Source organism: Doryrhamphus excisus, chromosome 10, assembly GCF_030265055.1.
Source record: "Doryrhamphus excisus isolate RoL2022-K1 chromosome 10, RoL_Dexc_1.0, whole genome shotgun sequence".
Lineage (NCBI taxonomy): Eukaryota > Metazoa > Chordata > Actinopteri > Syngnathiformes > Syngnathidae > Doryrhamphus > Doryrhamphus excisus.
In genome coordinates this window covers 19,473,915-19,492,016 of record NC_080475.1, presented here as the reverse complement: position 1 = coordinate 19,492,016, position 18,102 = coordinate 19,473,915, and the positions used below count along the sequence as shown (strand labels likewise).

The window sequence follows — 18,102 nt, the reverse complement described above, 5'->3', positions numbered from 1 at the left end:
CATTGTCTGCAGCATGAAATAAATACATATGAGAGCAGAGTGCTTTTATTTATTTATTGATATGTAATTATATTTATATATTTATTTTTGTATTTATTTCTACATTTATTTTTGTATTTATTTTTAAATTTTGAATCTTGTTTTTTATTTTTGTATTTATTTTTGCTTTTATATTTTATATATTTATTTATTTATTTATTATTTTGGCAGTTTTGGTCCTCCATAGGCTTGCCCCTCCAATTAAACACTCAAAAACTTAACTGTAACTTTTAATGGACTTTTAACTTCAAAAGTCCATTGCCAAATTACAACCTACATGCCCTTATATTGGTTCATTAGAGTGTAATGTGTAATGACTCGCACAACACCAGAACATCCCACGTAAACAAGGGGAAGACAAAAAAAGGAAATTTATATATATATATACACAATAATGTATATAGCATACGCATACATACATGTATACGTACGTACTACATACATATACATGTATATACAGTTGTGCCCAAAAGTTTACACCCCCTTGCAGAATTGCCTTTTCTCAGAAAATATGAATGGTAACACAAAAACCTTTCTGTCACTCATGGTTAGTGGTTGTGTGAAGACATTTATTGGAGAACATTTTTAATGCTTTTTAAATCATAATTACAAAAGAAACAAAAAATGACCCTGTCCAAAAGTTTACACACCCTGGTGATTTTGGCCTGATAACATGAACGCAAGTTGACACAAATGGGTTTGAATGGTCCCTAAAGGTAACCTGTGATGTATGAGCTTGTAATCAATGTGTGTGTATAAAAGCTTAGAGCTGCGTTGAAGTTTTTGGTTTCTGCGTCATGGGGAAAGAAAAGAAAAGAAAAGAATTAGCAAAGGACCTGCGAAACAAGGTAATCCAACTGAATAAAACAAGAAATGGATATAAAAAGATATCCAACAAATTGAAGAGGCCAGTCAGCAGTGTTAGAACTCTAATCAAGGATTTGAAGATGCCAGTAAGCATTGTTAGAACTCCAATCAAGAAGTTGAGAGTGAGGGATTCTGTTGAAACCAAACCACGGTCAGGCAGACCACCAAAAATTTGCACCAACTGCAAGGAAATTTTTTGAGATGCAAAGAAAAACCCTCAATAACTTTAGGTGAAATACAGGACTCTCAGAAAAAAATTGGAATGGATGTTTTCAGATCCACAATAAGGAGACACTTGAAGAAAGCCATTTCTATGCAAATACCACAAAATATCCCATTTGCAATACGCCAAACACCACAGAGACAAGCCTCAAAACTTCTGGAACAAAGTCATTTGGAGTGATGAGACCAAAATGGAACTTATATATATACATATAGACAAACAACCATTCACACTCACATTCATACCTATGGACAATATGGAGTCGCCAATTAACCTAGCATGTTTTTGGAATGTGGGAGGAAACCGGAGTACCCGGAGAAAACCCACACATGCATGGGGAGAACATGCAAACTCCACACAGAGATGGCAGAGGGTGGAATCGAACTTGGGTCTCCTAACTGTGAGGCCTGCACGCTAACCACTCGGTCGCCGTACAGACAACATTGGGGTATTGGGGTTTTGGCCACATCTAATGTCGGAGACTCCATATTGCTCCATGAAAGTATGACGTTGAGACAGGTGAGGGTCTAGACGAGGGGTGTCAAACTCATTTCGCATCGTGGGCCACATACGGCCTAGGGAGATGTCAAGTGTGCCGGACCATTAAAATTATACCATACTCTGCTATAAATAACCAAAATATCATGTCTTTCCTTTGTTTTGGTGTAAAGAAGCACAACAACATTAGGAAAATATTGAAATTTAATGAACTATCCTTTTACAAAACATTTCATGAAACACCTCATATTTCCTTAGACAAATGTGCAATTTACTTTTATCATTCACAAATATGCATTGCAACTGATCCCACTGATTGTACAAAGGCACAAAACTTTAATTGGTACTGAAAAATATAGTAATGCACTTTAAGATTAAATGAGACTTTTAAAGAAAGGGATTTTTAAACCACTTACACATACGCATATAAAATCGAAATGTAATCCCTGCGTACACCTTACAAACTAAGGAGAGTGATTTTAAATGTGTAATGAAGAAAGTGTTCGCCTGTCCTGTAAATCTGTAAACTTCATACATGAAACATACATACACATACAATATATACTGAAAATTTATGGAGTTGTATGAACAGTAGAATTCCATCACACAACTTTTGTTTTGAAGCTGCTGACTAACATTAAAGTGCACATTTTTTAAATCACCACAGTAAGGATTCATCTTCACAGAGCTGTATTATTTCAATGCAAACAGTAAGCCGTCATATTTTTCGCTGTGATGAGTCTCGTAGTGGCGTCGAATATTATATTCCTTCAATACCGAAACTTGTTGCAAACACACCAAGCACAAAGGTTTTCCGTGCATGTCTGTAAATAAATAGGACGTGGTCCATTTTTCTTTGAAAATTCTACACTCCTTATCTACTTTTCTCCGTTTGGATAACGACATTTTGGCTAATGAGGGTGTAGCGGAGAGGTAGAGACCAAGGTATTAACAACGTCGTAACAAGCAGCAGATGGCGCATTGATACCGTCTGCTGTTTTCAGTCTGCCTCAGTGATGCGGCTTGTCTCCTACGCTGATGGAAAGAGTGCGCCCCTTAGCGGATAATCCATGAATTGCAGCGAATTAAAAATATTAATTCCATGTCTTTTATGCATTTTTTCCACTTTCAAATTATCCTGGGGGCCTGATCGAACCTCCTTGGGGGCCGGTTCCGGCCCGCGGGCCGTATGTTTGACACCCCTGGTCTAGACGAAGAACGGACCAAAGATGGATTTGAGGTAGCAATTGAAATCCCCACCAAGAATAAGACGACTGGCATTTAAGTTAAGACGGAAGAATAATTTTTTGAAAAATCTTCGTTATCCAAATTAGGGCCATACATATTTGCTAGGGTCAACCTATTTCTACCAATGTACCCTGTAACGATAACATATCGGCCATTGCGATCCGATACAATGGCTAACGATGAAAATGGAACAGACTTGTGTATAAGAATGGCAGCCCCTCGAGCCCTGCTTGAGAGTGAAGAGTGATAGAGCTGGCCAACCCACCCCGTCCGAAGCCTTGCATGGTCTGAGGGTGTCAGATGTGTTTCCTGAAGACAATTTTCGCATTCAATCGTTTAAGGTGTCTGAACACTTTGTTTTGCTTAACAGGCGAATTGACCCCCTTGACATTCCAGCTGACGAATCTTGAAGCGCCGCCTGGTGACGTTGTATAGTCAGCACTTATAAGGCGATGGTAGTGTATACATATATGTAAAATATCTGTTGTACTGACAAGTCAGCGCCCCAGCTGCTGGCGCCCCCCCTCATATATACATATATCATGACAAAATTTTGTGTTTGGAAGTCACATCCTCAGAAGCACACAAAAAAGAAACACAAAAAGAAAAAAGAAACAAACACACAAAATAGTAAAAAGTGAGAAAATAAAAATTCTTCCCCAAACCCCAATTTCCCTTAGCTTAAACTGTGGCCGTCGGTGAAACACGGCAAAACAGCCAGGACATTGGTATAGCAATCTATCACTTCTTACATCACCTTACTGACTCCCGTGCCAGAGCTGCGAAGAACAACAGCGAAAAGGGGGAAACCCTGAACAAATCCCCTAAGTGCAAAACAGCAGAAGTGCCTTGAAATTTAACATGGTGGCAGAGAGTGCAAGTTCTACTATAGCAACACAGCACACCTTTGTTGGAGGCTTATAGAAATCAAGGTGTGGGCATGTGGCAATCCCAACAAGCAAATAACAACTCTTACCATTGGTGTGAACAATACGCTCAGTATATTGCCCTCAGTAAATTATAGTATATTATAAAGCATATAGTATAGCTCAGTAGTATATTATACTGTATCCTTGTATCACTGTCTATATTGAAAAAAAATACTTTATGTAAAGGAGAAAAAGATGCCACAGTACAGGCCCACCTGTTTACCCAGAGTTCAGTTTTGGACAAATCTCTCGGTCTCCACAAATCGGGGAAACCACTTCTTGTCCCCACCAGGCATGATTATACACAGCCGAGCAGGGAACAGCAACACTGGCTTGTATCCCTGCTTTTAGAGCTTGTTCATGGAGGTCTTGAACTCGGCTCGTAATTTTAGGACGTCGGGGGTGCAGTCATCGTAGAAGCGGATCTTATGGCTGTTGTACACCAGCTCTCTCCTCTTGCGTGCCTCGCGGATGATCAGATCCTTGATTTGGAAATGGTGGCGGCGAAGTATGACCGGCCGGGGCCGCTCACCACATATGCCATCTTGTGGGACACATCATCTGTTCCTGACAGTTACATTAAAGGCTAATGTAGGCATCTTGCTTGTTTTCCACCAGGATTCCTACATTTCTACATCGCCAAATAGCAGAACCATGGATGGTATATTCTCGGTATCTCCTCCTCATTCTCCTTGAGAAAAAAAAAACTTTATATGCTTTATATGCAACTTCATATTAATCTTGGTTCTTAGTTGTTGTTAATTATTAGTTGTCTCACGGCACACTTTCTCTGTTTGGCTCATTCACATACTAACCGTGATTGGATGGCCCGCTTCCACATTTGCCCCGGCCCCCTGAACAATACACTACCAGTGATACACATACCCCTCACCACGACTCCCTTCAGCTGTTTTGCAGCGGTACAACCAGTGTCACGACAAAAACTGTACCCGCTGGGACAAAGCACGTACATTTCTGACAGGGTGCAGTTTCTGTCATAGAACCGTTAATGGTAACCCCTATTGGGAGCCACGTTGCCACAACATCACTTCCACAACCTTAAAAATGTCCATGCTGGTTCAGACGATTACATTAAATAGTGGTTACTGGTTGTATTGACATGTGCCTGACAACCTGCCTGTGAGGTTTTGACGACGTGTCAGCACTGTGTCAGCCAATTTACCACTGCACAGTCTTGTGGCAAGACTAGCATACTGACATCTTGACACACCACACAGGCAAGCTACTAGCCGACAAGCTAGGAGCTTCTCCACACACTCCAGCGCAGTGCTAATGCCTAAGATAAGATAAGATATGCCTTTATTCATCCCTCAGTGGGGAAATTTGCATTGCACAGCAGCAAGAGTACAGAATCAGTTAAGCAGTACAAAATACACAACATGGAAAAATAAACAATATAAACAACCCAAGTATTAACAAAATCAACAGTTTTTCCCAGAGTTATATACAAGTACAGTATGCAGATAATATGAAACGAGATGAGATATATGACCAGTCTATACACCGAGATCTTGAGTTAATATGAGGCATCATGGAAATACTTCACATAGAACTTAGTATATTGCATTTAGAACCCTTAATATTGCACATGGAGGTTGATCAGATATCGCACAGTGAGTGGAGTCTGGAGTAACTATACTGAATGTAAAATTGGGAGCAGTGCTGGTTGTACAGCCTGACAGCTGCAGGAAGAAAGGACCTGCGATATCGCTCCTTCACACACTTGGGGTGAAGCAGTCTATCGCCGAAGGAGCTCTCTAGTGCTGTCAAAGTGTCCTGCAGGGGGTGGGAGTTGATCCAACATGGATGATAGCTTAGCCAACATCCTCCTCTCTCCCACCACCTCCACTGGGTCAAGGGGGCAACCCAGGGCAGAGCTGGCCTTCCTGATGATCTTATCTAGTCTCTTCCTATCCGCAGCCGAAATGCTGCTGCCCCAGCAGACCACTCCTTGGAAAATGGCTGAAGCCACAACAGAGTCATAGAACGTCTTGAGGAGTGCCCCTTGCACTCCAAAAGACCCCAGTCTCCTGAGCCTATGGCCTCTACCAAAAGGTAACGCTACATATTGCAGCTGCTGCAACTGCTGTTTTTGTTTAGAATTTGGAAAAGTTAATGTGAGGTCTCAGCATTTGTTTCTATATTGCTATATGAAATCAATGCACCCAGAATGGAAGTTACAGTAAGACTTAACAGGACCAAAATATGGCAAAATACTGCATTACGTCATCATGAATATATCTGTTACAACATGTTTACAGCATGGATACAAAACCATAAAACCTTGTTGAAGTTTTTTTGAGGTGTATTAATAGTGCTCTTTGTAGACTTCATAGGTGTGTCTATTTTTTTGTCTGTTTTTATTCATCTACAATGGACAGAAAAGAGAGAGGTGTGTGTTCATATCGCACATAAGGATTGCAGCTGATGGACAAAATTCCAAAAAGTGCAGTTTTTCTGTAGGAAAGCTTTTTTGGCATGACATGATCGACTTGGCCAGTATGGTGACCAAAGGCTGATGACTTGACCTCACTGGCGAGGCGTTTACTGGCTCCCGTGTGTGTCATCAAACTGCATGCTAATGACATCGTCTTGAGTCATCAATAGGATGTTTAATTCACCTTGAGAATGGTCCCTGTGGAGCCTGAAAAGACAAACTGAAGATCTCTGTGTCCAATTCCATGGCTTCATTGCCTTTTGCCTCATTAAAAGCTGTTATGTAATGGGTGTCCTGTGGCATCAGATGGTACATATGGAATAGCGGCAGACATGTGTTGGTCCAACTCAATACCTTTAGGGTAATTGTTTATAAAATGGAGCTTTACATTATATCCTCAAAAAGGCCACTGGGGCTTAATAGGAAAAATGTCAAACTGTTGTATACAAGAGCTTTTATTGCTTTTTAATATGTCCCTGTATGTACTTTATGTGATCTCAGTACATAAAGTATGCTTCACACCCCCCACCTCGACCCAGCAGCGACACAGCAGTATGGAGTCCAAGTTCCGATTTTACCGCGAGGGCAATAAAGATGTGCAGCAAGTATGACCCTTTAATGACCCGGCTCTAATATAGTTAAGATTGTGGTAGGATTCCTGTGTAATTTGCTCTTTTAAAAAGGTTCTATCCCTTCTAGGCTCCAAATTATGCTTTTTCACCTTGAAAGTGGTAAATGGTTTTTACTTTTATACAGTAGCGCTTTTTTTTGGCACTCAAAGCACATTGAGTGAGCACATTTACTAACTGATGACGGAGCAGCAGGAACAACTGGAGGTTGAATATCTTGCCCAAGGATACTTGGCCTACATACCGGGAGGGTGAAGGTTTGTGAAACAATTTTTGGTGTACAAAATTATAAACATATTCCTCACAATTATGGGGGGGGGGCTTCATGGTGTTATAATAAGTCTTCATGCTCTGCTGGAACAGACTGCTGCGACCTGCAGGTATTTGAAGGCTCAGTGTGGTGCAGGTAGATGGGAATCACATGTGCTATGTGTTTCACGACAGTGTTTCACATTGCTTCAAAAAAAGATCTATATCGATCTAGGAGAAACACAAATAATGATTAGTGTTGTCAGTCTCTCCCGTCTCTTGCTTTTTGTTCGATTTAAAATGTGTGACTGGGGAAGTAGAGAGAGGATGAATAGATGAGGTGCATAAAAGATCTTTCATCGTTTTCTTTCAACGGTTCTTGTGTGTGCGTTCTGGTAAGACTGCCACAGGTTAAAGTTCAATTTCTATCCGCTGTGTAACATGAGTAACATTTGTATTTCAGTGGAATCCCTGGGAAGAAATGTGGCAACATCATCTTGTCTGCTGAGGAGCTAGGAAACAGTCGGGTAAGTCTTAATTAAAAAATACTAATTACACAAAATCATGAGCATATTTGTGAGATACACTCTGCACTCCTCACTTGACTCATATCATCAAGACATGACAATGACCTCATAGCTAAGCCAATCATAGCTTGGCTTAAAATGAAACTGAATATGACTCATTGGGAAATAGTGTCTTTCATGAGGCACTATGGTGCATATTACAATACAACAATTGTTGAATGTATAAAAAAACATTGCATCATATCGCATTAATTTACATTTTTCACTGTTGGATCTACGTAGAGCTTCAAAATAAAAAGAGGAAACGGTAGACGTCTATTGCAAACTGCCATTAAAATGAAATGGCATGTTCATCAGCTGATCAAAATCCTTCATCCTTGAAAAACTAAATCCTGGCAAAAATGTGGATTCAATGTCATTTTCTCATACTGTTGTGATCTCGACTCCGGTTTCCTCCCACATTCCAAAAACATGCTAGGTTAATCGGCCACTCCAAATTGTCCATAGGTATGAATGTGGGTGGGAATGATTGTTTGTCTATATGTGCCCTGTGATTGGCTGGCCACCAGTCCAGGGTGGACCCCGCTTCTCGCCCGCAAACAGCTGGGATAGGCTCCAGCTGTGAATGAATGAATGAATGTTATGATCTCGAAATGGTAAAGAAAAAAATTGTTTTCTTTTTGAATGCAGTCAGACTGTTGAGCTGCATAAGCAAGGCCTGTCTGATGCAGTAAGACGATCATTTGGAACATCTTCAAAAATCCATGGGGTTATGGAACAAAATTCAAGTGGTGGACCCAAAAAAGGTCACCAGTGCTGAGCTGGGGGCTGTGGGTGGTTGTCCGTCAAGACACGGGTCCGGATTCTCGCCTCAAATTAAGTGTAGTCCAGTAACGACCAGATGGCATCTGCAAGGGTTTAAAAAGTATGGTAATGGTAATGGTTTTATTTCATTTGAACATGCATCAGATTTACAGTTGAGTGCGTCACATAATCAGTTCCCAGTTCCACATGTTCAAAAGGAGTAGGAAGAAGCAAAGCTTATTAAATCCTACCCCTCCATCTGGTACTTTTACAATCAGTGACTGTTACATTTGTTCACTTTCTGCTTCCCTAATATAATTTAAGTTTTATTTTTAATTTATTTTTTTAATATTTATTTTTATTTTTTATATGTATTTTTTTGTCACGTACCGAAGTACGAGGTGATATGATCATACAATGACATAATAGGTACTAGGGGTAGACCGATATGTTTTTTTGGGGGCCGATGCCGATACCGATTTTTTTTCCATCACCCTTAGCCGATGGCCGATTTTGCTTGGGCCGATATTTGTGGCCGATACTGCTTTTGATCCCTCAATTTACATGAAAAAATGACCATGATAACAAATATTACAGGTCTCATGTTCAAACAAATATGTATTGAAATGTAAACACTGAACACACTAGGATTCAGCTTTCTTAAACACACATTTAAATGGCATTATCAACTTTAAAAGGAATAAATATTCAACCATGTGCAAAACATTTCTGTCATAGTTTAAATTTATCTAGGATCTATGTGATGACTGCTCTTCCGCAGCGTGACGCGCAACCCCCCGCCTCCACACACACAAACACATCACACTGACACAATTTAGTACGATATATAAAACATTTCTCTCATCATTAAAGTTCGTGTTGTGCACGATAAAGACCTCTCATAAGCAGACACGGCTGCTCCAATTCCTTTTGTGTGTGTGTGTGTGCGTGCTCGGAGAGAGCGCACACACATAACACGACACGCATTTAAAGTTGCATAGTTGTTCATTCTTGTTCTGCTCAACTAGTGAGAGTGCTTTTATTCGTCTGTTGCCTTGGTATGTGATGTTTTTGGGCTGTCTTGTTGTCACACCGTGACTTAAACTGTTATGCCGAGCGATCACCCAGTGAAATGTGATGGGCTTAGTAAAGTGTTAAAAGCAAGCTAACTCTATTACTTGTGAAAACGCGCCCTCGATGTGATTGAACAGTGCGGGCGGGGTACTGCAACTATCTGTTTTGCGGGGTCCTCCGGGGCAACACAAAGCTGCTTCGGTGGATGCCTGACTGTAAATCATACGGTGGAAAAATACATTGGCGAACCCATGCGCGTATCAGCCGATACCGATACAAGGAAAAAACGCAAATATTGGCCCGATATATTGGCTGTCCGATGTATTGGTCGATCCTTAATGGGTACCGTAGTGTTACGTCTTTTGGAGGGTCTGGGTCCCAGACACGGAGACAGGAGTCATTTGAGAGAGTTTAGGATTTATCTGGCCCAAAAAGGAGGAAACGAAAGGCGATGGTGTCGAAAGGGAGTACCATGGAAAAACACAACAAAGGGAGCTGGCTGAAGGCGAGCGCTGCTGAACGCACAAATGAAAGGTTCTAGAAGGCGGTGCAGCGACATGTGTAGTGTAGCGTATTCAATGCAATAATCCGGCGTTCCCTGGCTGTCAGCAGTTGGCTTAAGTGCCAGAGGAGTAATCCACCTCAGGTGCGTTCAGCACCTCCACCTCCAGCCAGGAACAGAGGATCTGGAAAGATAAAAAAACACAGGGCTCCTCCCTGTGTGGGGGCACAGAGCAAGGGCACCCGGATGTGGCAGTATCCCCCCCCTTAACGATGGGCGCCACCTGGCGACCTCCTGGCTTCTCAGGGAAGTGACGGTAAAAGTCGGAAAGCAAGTCAGGGTCTAGGATGAGAGCACGAGAGACCCATGAACGGTCCTTGGGGCTGTACCCCTCCCAGTCGACCAGATACTGGAAACCCCTGCCCCTTCTCAAGTCCAAAATGGCCTTGACCGAGAATGTGGGGTGGCCGTCGATAAGCCTGGGAGGAGGAGGAGGCACCTCTGGAGGGCTGAGGTCACTGACCTTGACGGGTTTGAGAAGGGAGACGTGAAACGTGGGATGGATACCAAGGGAGTCCGGGAGACGAAGCAACACAGAGGAGGGGCTGATGACCCGTCCCACGGGGTAAGGGCCACTGAACCTAGACTGAAGCTTCTTGGAACTGGTGTGGAGGGGCAGATCCCGAGTGGACAACCAAACCCTCTGTCCTGGCTTGTATTCCGGTGCTGCCACGTGGTGGCGGTTGGCCAGGCGCTGGTTGCGCTTCGCTGTGCGTGCCAGGGCCATCTGGGTGTTGCGCCAAGCCAGGCAACCTCGGCGCAGGTGGGCGGACACCGAGGGGACAGCTGACTCTGCCTCCAGAGAAGGGAAGGCAGGGGGTTGATAACCATATGCCCCATGGAAGGGAGAGAGACCCGTGGCAGAGCTGACCAGGGAGTTGCGGGCATACTCAATCCAAGGCAAGTTTATGGCCCAGGAGGCAGGCTGCTGGTGGCACACGCAGTGGATGTCGGCCTCCAGGTCCTGGTTCGCTCGCTCGGACTGGCTATTAGTTTGTGGATGGTAGCCCGAGGACAGGCTGGCGGTAGCCCCCAAGTCCTTGCTAAAGGCCTTCCATATGGCTGAGGAACTGTGGACCCCTGTCGGAGACTACGTCGAGGGGGATGTCGTGGAGCCGGAATACGTAGTGGACCAGTAGCTGGGCGGTCTTGAGGGCTGAGGGGAGCTTGGGGAGGGCGATGAAGTGGGCCATCTTGGAAAATCGGTCTACCATGGTGAAAATGACCATGTTCCCGTTGGATGGGGAAAGGCCGGTGACAAAATCCAAAGCCACTTGGGACCACGGCGGGGAAGGGACAAGCAGGGGACATAGGAGGCCTGCTGGGGCCTGATGGGAGGATTTATTCTGGGCACATGTAGTGCAAGTGGCCACAAACTCTGTGACGTCCGAGCGCAGGGACGGCCACCAGAACCTCTGTGACAGGAGAAAGGTGGTGTGGGAAACTCCCGGATGGCACGCTAGCTCGGACTTGTGCACCCAGCGAAGAACCTCTGGGCAGAGGCCAGGGACTACAAACAGGCGTCCGGCCGGGCAGCCCCCCGGAGGAGAAGAGTCCTTCATCTCTCGCCTCTAAACGCCCCACTGAAGGCCCCCCAGGATGCGGGACTGTGAAAGGATGGCTTCCTGGTGAGGTGTGTGCAAGGAAGGGGAGTACATCTTTGAGAGGGCATCAGGCTTGCCATTCCGGGAACCGGGGCGGAAGGTCAGAGTAAAGTCTAACCTGGTGAGGAAAAGGGCCCAGTGTGCCTGCCGCAGGTTTAGTCTGTGAGCAGAGCGGAGGTAAGCCAAGTTCTTGTGGTCCGTAAGAACGATGAAGGGGACCGCCGAACCCTCCATCCAGTGCCTCCACTCTTGTTAGGCCAAGACGACGGCCAGTAACTCCCTGTTGCCAATATTGAAATTGCGTTCCGCCGGGGTCAGGCGGCGAGAGAAGAAGGCACAGGGGTGCAGCTTTTGATCGGTGGTGGAGCGCGGGGAGAGGACAGCCTCCACGCCGGTGTCAGACGCGTCCACCTCGATAAAGAATTGAGAGAGAGGGTCAGGGTGGACAAGAACAGGTGCAGAGGCGAAGCACAACTCGAGCCTTTCGAAGGCGGAATTAGCGTCTGGGGTCCACACAAAAGGAATCTTAGTGGATGTGAGCCTGTTCAAAGGTTCTGCGACCCGACTGAAATTCTGAATGAAGCGGCAGTAGAAATGAGCAGAAATCTTTGAAGGTCCTTCCTTGATGTAGGAGGAGGCCATTCGACCACAGCCTGGATCTTGGCAGGGTTGGCTCGGAGTTGCCCCTTCTCCACCACAAACCCCAGAAAAGAAACTGACGAAGAGTGGAAAGTGCATTTCTCGGCTTTAACGAAAAGCTTATTGTCAAAGAGCCTCTGCTGGACCAGCCGAACCTGCTGGATGTGCTCTTCGAGAGTGGCGGAAAAAATAAAAATGTCATCGAGATAGACAAAAACAAACCGACCCACCATATCACGAAGGACATTGTTTATGAGGCACAGAAAAACGGCGGGAGCATTGGTGAGGCCAAAAGGCATTACTAGGTATTTGAAGTGGCCAATAGGGGTGTTAAATGCAGTCTTCCACTCGTCCCCCTCACGGATGCGGACAAGGTGGTAAGCATTGCGGAGGTCGAGCTTGGTGAAAATCTTGAAGGGAGTGAAGGGAGTTGAACAAGGGAAGTGGGTATTTTTGACAGTGATATTATTGAGGGCACGGAATTCAACGCATGGGCGGAGTGACTTATCCTTCTTTTCGACAAAGAAGAAGCCGGCAGCTAAAGGAGAGGAAGAGAGGTGAATGAGGCCTGACGCGAGAGAGGAAAAAAAGTATTCCTCAAGTGCCTCTCTCTCGGGCTTAGACACGTTGTACAGGCGAGAGGTGGGGAGCGTGGCACCAGGGTGAAGATTAATACTACAGTCGTACGGACGGTGAAGGGGGAGTGACATGGCCCTGCTCTTAACCAAGGTGATATCAATGTGCTCGGGAGTAGCGGCACGAGTGGCTGGCAGATGGGGACACGCCCCCCTCAGGCAATGCGTGTGGCAGAAAATACTCCAGTTAGCAATGGCTGGCTTAGTCCAGTCAATGTGGGGGTTCCGTCTGCTCAACCAATTAAGCCCTAATACCACGGGAGCGGAGCGTGAGGGGATGACGAAAAAAGTCATGTTTTCGACGTGGTTGCCAGAAAGACGGAGCAAAAGAGAGTGGGTCTAGTGAGTGACGTTAGCAAGGTGGTGCCCATCCAAAGAACGAACAACTTTGGCCGTCGATAGATAACCACAAATGCTTCGTCGAGGAAGAGAGTCAGAGAGCCCACCGACGAACCGGGAGGGGGCGCGGCCATAGCTTGGGAGAGTTGGCTGTCAGGGCGGAGGGGACAGCGGGAGATGGTGTGGTCGGGTTGTCCACATTAGATGCAGAGACGTAGCCGAATTTGACGCTTCCTTTAGGCCGGCGTGAGGTGATGTCCGCCGAGCTGCATCGGTTCCTCCGGTGCCAGCATCGGGGGTGTCCCTATGGAGGTGGACAGCCTGTTGCTCCATTCCACCGTGGCCCAGGCGCCCGCCTTGTCCGTGAGGTGGGAGGTGGCAAAGGCTACTCAAGCGCGTTCAGTGGGAAAGGCGGCTGCTTGGAGCTCAAAGTGCAGCTCGCACTGGGTCAGGAGGGTACGTCACGTGAGTCCCCAGATAATCGCTCCGGTTTCGAGAGCTGGGGGCACACGGCTGCAGAGCTGGGCACCACTGGCAGAGGGGAAGGATCCGGATGGACGTCCACAACCGGAGGTGCGGCAAGAGCCGGGTGGAACTGCAGGGCCAAAAGCACAGCTTTGAGCTGGGCTTTGAGGGCGGCCTTGCATGCATCTTGCCGCTCGGCCAGGTTCTGCACGCTGGCGCCGATTGCGACGAATTGTTCCTCTTGTTTGGAGAGGCGCATGGCTTGGAGACGGAGGGACTTCTTGACCAGGTCCGCGTCGCCGGGATCCATTCGATAGCCGGATTATTCTGTTACGTCTTTTGGAGGGTCTGGGTCCCGGACACAGAGACAGGAGTCAGGTGAGTGAGTTTAAGGATTTATTTGGCCCAAAAAGGAGGAAACAAAAGGCGATGGTGTCGAAAGGGAGCACCATGGAAAAACACAACAAAGGGAGATGGCTAAAGGCGAGCGCTGCTGAACGCACAAACGAAAGGTCAATGCAATAATCCGGCGTTCCCCGGCTGTCAGCAGTTGGCTTAAGTGCCATAGAAGTAATCCACCTCAGGTGCGTTCAGCAGCTCTACCTCCAGCCAGGAACAGAAGATCCGGAAAGATTAAAAAACAAATTTTACTTTGTACAATATTGAAATGTTTCTTGCCACCTTATGTTGTATATTTGTAATATGAGGCTTCCAGCTCATATTTTCATCTATTGTGATCCTCATCCTCCCTGGGAAAGTCTATTCCAGGGTGCTGGAGAGAAGGGTACGACCGTTGGCCGAACCTCTGATACAAGAGGTCCAATGCTGTTTTCGTCCTGGTTGTGGAACACTGGACCAGCTCTACACCCTCACGAGGGTGCTTGAGGGTGCATGGGAGTTTGCCCAACCAGTCTACATGTGCTTTGTGGACCTGGAAAAGGCATTCAACCGTGGCCCTCGTGGCGTCCTTTAGGGGGTGCTCCGGGAGTACGGGATTGGTGGCCTGCTACTACATGCTATCCGGTCCTTGTACAAACGGGGCAGGAGCCTGGTTCGCATTGCCAGTAGTAAGTCGAGCCTGTTTCCGGTAAACGTTGGCCTCCGCCAAGGCTGCCCTTTGTCACCAATTCTGTTCACAATTTTCATGGACAGATTTTCTCGGCGCAGCCAAGGTGTTGAGGGAGTCTGGTTCGGGGGCCTTAGAATCTAATCTCTGCTATTTGCAGATGATGTGGTCCTTATGACCTCTTCAGGCTGTGACCTTCAGCGTTTACTGGGGCGGTTTGTATCCGATTGTGATGCGTCTGGGATGAGACTCAGTACTTCCAAATCAGAGGCCCAGCAGTAATGCGGTCGCTGTACAGGACCGTCATGGTGAAAAGAGAGCTGAGCCGGAAGGCAAAGCTCTCAATTTACCGGTCGATCTATATGCCCACCCTCACCTATGGTCATGAGCTTAGTGTCATGACCGAAAGAATGAGATTGCGGATACAGGCGGCTGAAATGAGTTTCCTCCGTAGGGTCGCTGGACTCACCCTAAGAGATAGGGTGAGGAGCTCAGTCATCCGGGAGGGGCTCAGAGTAGAGTCGCTTCTCCTTCACATCGAGAAGAGTCAGTTGAGGTGGCTCGGGCTTCCAGTCTGGAGGCCTCTCGGACGCCTCCCTGGTGAGGTGTTCCGGGCATGCCCAGCCAGGAAAAGGCCCCAGCGCAGACCTAGGACACACTGGAGGGATTATGTCTCTCAGCTGGCCTGGGAACGCCTTGGTGTCCTCCCGGTGGAGCTGGAGGAGGTGGCCGGGGACCGGGAAGTCTGGGCTTCCTTACTGAGACTGCTGCCCCCGCGACCCGGACCTGGATAAGCGGAGGAAAATGGATGGATGGATGGAGGTGTTTCCCACCATGAAATAATTAGGTCCTAATATAAAAGGCCTTGTCTCCTTTGACTAAACATAATATTCCAATGATGGCTTCTCAGGACACCCCACCTGAGATGTTTTCCACACAGCACAGTGGAGGGGCCGCCATCATGATCTGCAATGCTTTTTACTTCAATGGAAAAATGGTGCTTCAGGTTGTGTAGGGGTGTCAAACACCAGCTGGCTTTGTGGAAATGTTGTCTGAAATGACTGAAGACCCTTGTCTCTGTGGTAATGACTGGCTTCTTCTATAGGACTGTGGTTCTCAATTATTTTTTGTCATGCCATCCCAGGTATGTTTTCACTGTCCCCAATTGTATTGATATACTGTACTATTGAAAAATGGATTATATCTATTTATTCAACTTTACTTTACCTTTATCTGTACTGGTCTCACTGTTTTGCATTTTGAAGCTCTACTTAGAACCCCCATGTGATCTAAGAGTGAAAAATGTGAATTCTGGCCCTTTTTCAACTGGTCTTGTGATCAGGAGTGTACACCACTGTGGTTCTGCCATCCTACAGTGTGCACACATGCAATACGTTTGAAAAGTATGGAGCAACATCCAATTGTGGCAAACAAAGAAATGATCCGTACCAAGAACACACAAAGACCACAAAACACATGCTGCAAATTCGCAAAACAGAAGCAGGGGCATATGCAGCACTCACAAGCCAGCAGGCTTTTCAATAAACGGCGTTACTTTTTTTTTTTTTTTTGTCCCGTCCAGCCATTGGGGCAAATAGTATTGTTGATCTAAATGCCCTTACATGCTAAACAGATTTGCTCTGTGTCAGGAAAGGTGTTGGCTACAACTTCCCTGTACCATGAAATTTTATTTGCCGTTATTTGATGTTTTTGTTATGCCATTTGGAGCGACCGGACCGGAGCAAGAAGAAGAACAGAAAAGAAGAAGAGAAAGGTGGGGTGGCGGGGGGGGGGCAGTAGAGGGAGACACAAAAACAGCAGCAACAAGAATTCCCATAACAACAACAGTGACAAACAGAACAGTTAAATGTCAATGATGGCTAAGGTCACAATGGAGATGATATCAGTGAAATGAAACAGTCCAACTTACCAGTGGCAATAGTAACAATGAAGACATGAACCATGATAGTAAACACAATTACAGCCATACAGTTACGGTAATTAAAATCTCACTGCTTGACATCATTATTACTGTAATAATAGCATACCAATAGCATATAGACATCAGGGATATGATGGTAGATTGTGTAGAGAAGCACCCATGTGCTGTGAGTGTCCATATGGAGGTGTGTTGTGTATGTGAATGCGAGTATGTGAAGGCCCCAGGTAACCCCAGGCCTGACCACCGACATAGGACCGCCCCGGCCAAGACAGAAGAGGCACGGGCACACTGCCCCATGGAGGACCGGGCGGTAGAGATGGAATGCCCTGCGCCAGACCCCCGCAGAGCCCCCCCCCGTATATCTATATGGCCATATACACACACACCCACATACATATATATATATATATATATATATATATATATATATATATATATATATATATATATATATATATATATATATATATATATATATATATATATATATATATAATTATAATAAAACTAATCATTATTTATCTAAGTATTTCAAACAATAAATACATAAAATAATCTCAGACACACGCGCACACCCCATCCACTCAATACGCACACACGCAAGCACACACGCAAGCACACACTGTGGACGTCCCCGGGTGGGGCGTCCGGGGCATCACAGGGCGGGGGACCCAGGGGTCCCAGACCCACAACCAGGCCCCGAGCCCAGGGAGGTACGGACCGCCAAGGCATAGCACCCCCGGACTCCCCTTGACCACGGCATCGGGGCTACGGCAGTGTGGCAGACAAAGGAGCGGGCGAGGGGAGGAGGCCCGCACATGAGCAAGGGGAGGGGGCGAGCAGGCGAGTGGTGAGGCGCTCCACCGCGCCGGCCGACACCCACCGGGCAGCTCACCCCCGTGAGGGAGAGCCATAGCTCCAAGTCATGGGGAGGCCAAGCACCAGAGCTGAGGAGTTAAGACCAGCGCAAGGCCACTGACAAACCCCACAATCCACCGGCCCTGCCCCCAGAACCAGCAGCGCTCCACCCACGTACCGGAGAACCATCCCTGACGAGCCCTAAGGCAAGACTGGGGATGGGCAAAGACAGGGACAGCGATGCAGCAGAGCATAGGACCAGTGGCAGCAGACACCCAAACGCCCGGAAGAGCACCGCCCCCCCAGCAGGCCCCACTCCGAGGAGCATGCCCCATCCCCACACGCCACCCAGGCCCCCGTCCCCATGAGCAGGATCAGGCCCCCTCCCAACACACAGCCCGGTCCCCGCAGCAGCCACCACAGTGCAACAACCCCAAGCCACCACCG

At 46.5% G+C, this 18,102-nt stretch overlaps 1 protein-coding gene across 7 annotated transcripts in view; it reads left to right on the top strand.

Annotated features, from left to right (window-relative positions):
* The window catches only part of LOC131137599 (copine-5-like), a 155,575-nt gene that overhangs the window by 66,524 nt on the left and 70,949 nt on the right, over window positions 1–18,102 (top strand). For all 7 annotated transcript variants that reach the window (XR_009131945.1, XR_009131944.1, XM_058085728.1 and 4 more), the window contains one exon: window positions 7,604–7,667. Coding sequence is in view for 5 of the 7 variants with exons in the window: in XM_058085728.1 (XP_057941711.1) it covers window positions 7,604–7,667 (64 nt within the window). In the remaining 2 variants the exon portion in view is untranslated. The remainder of the gene's footprint in view (window positions 1–7,603; window positions 7,668–18,102) is intronic.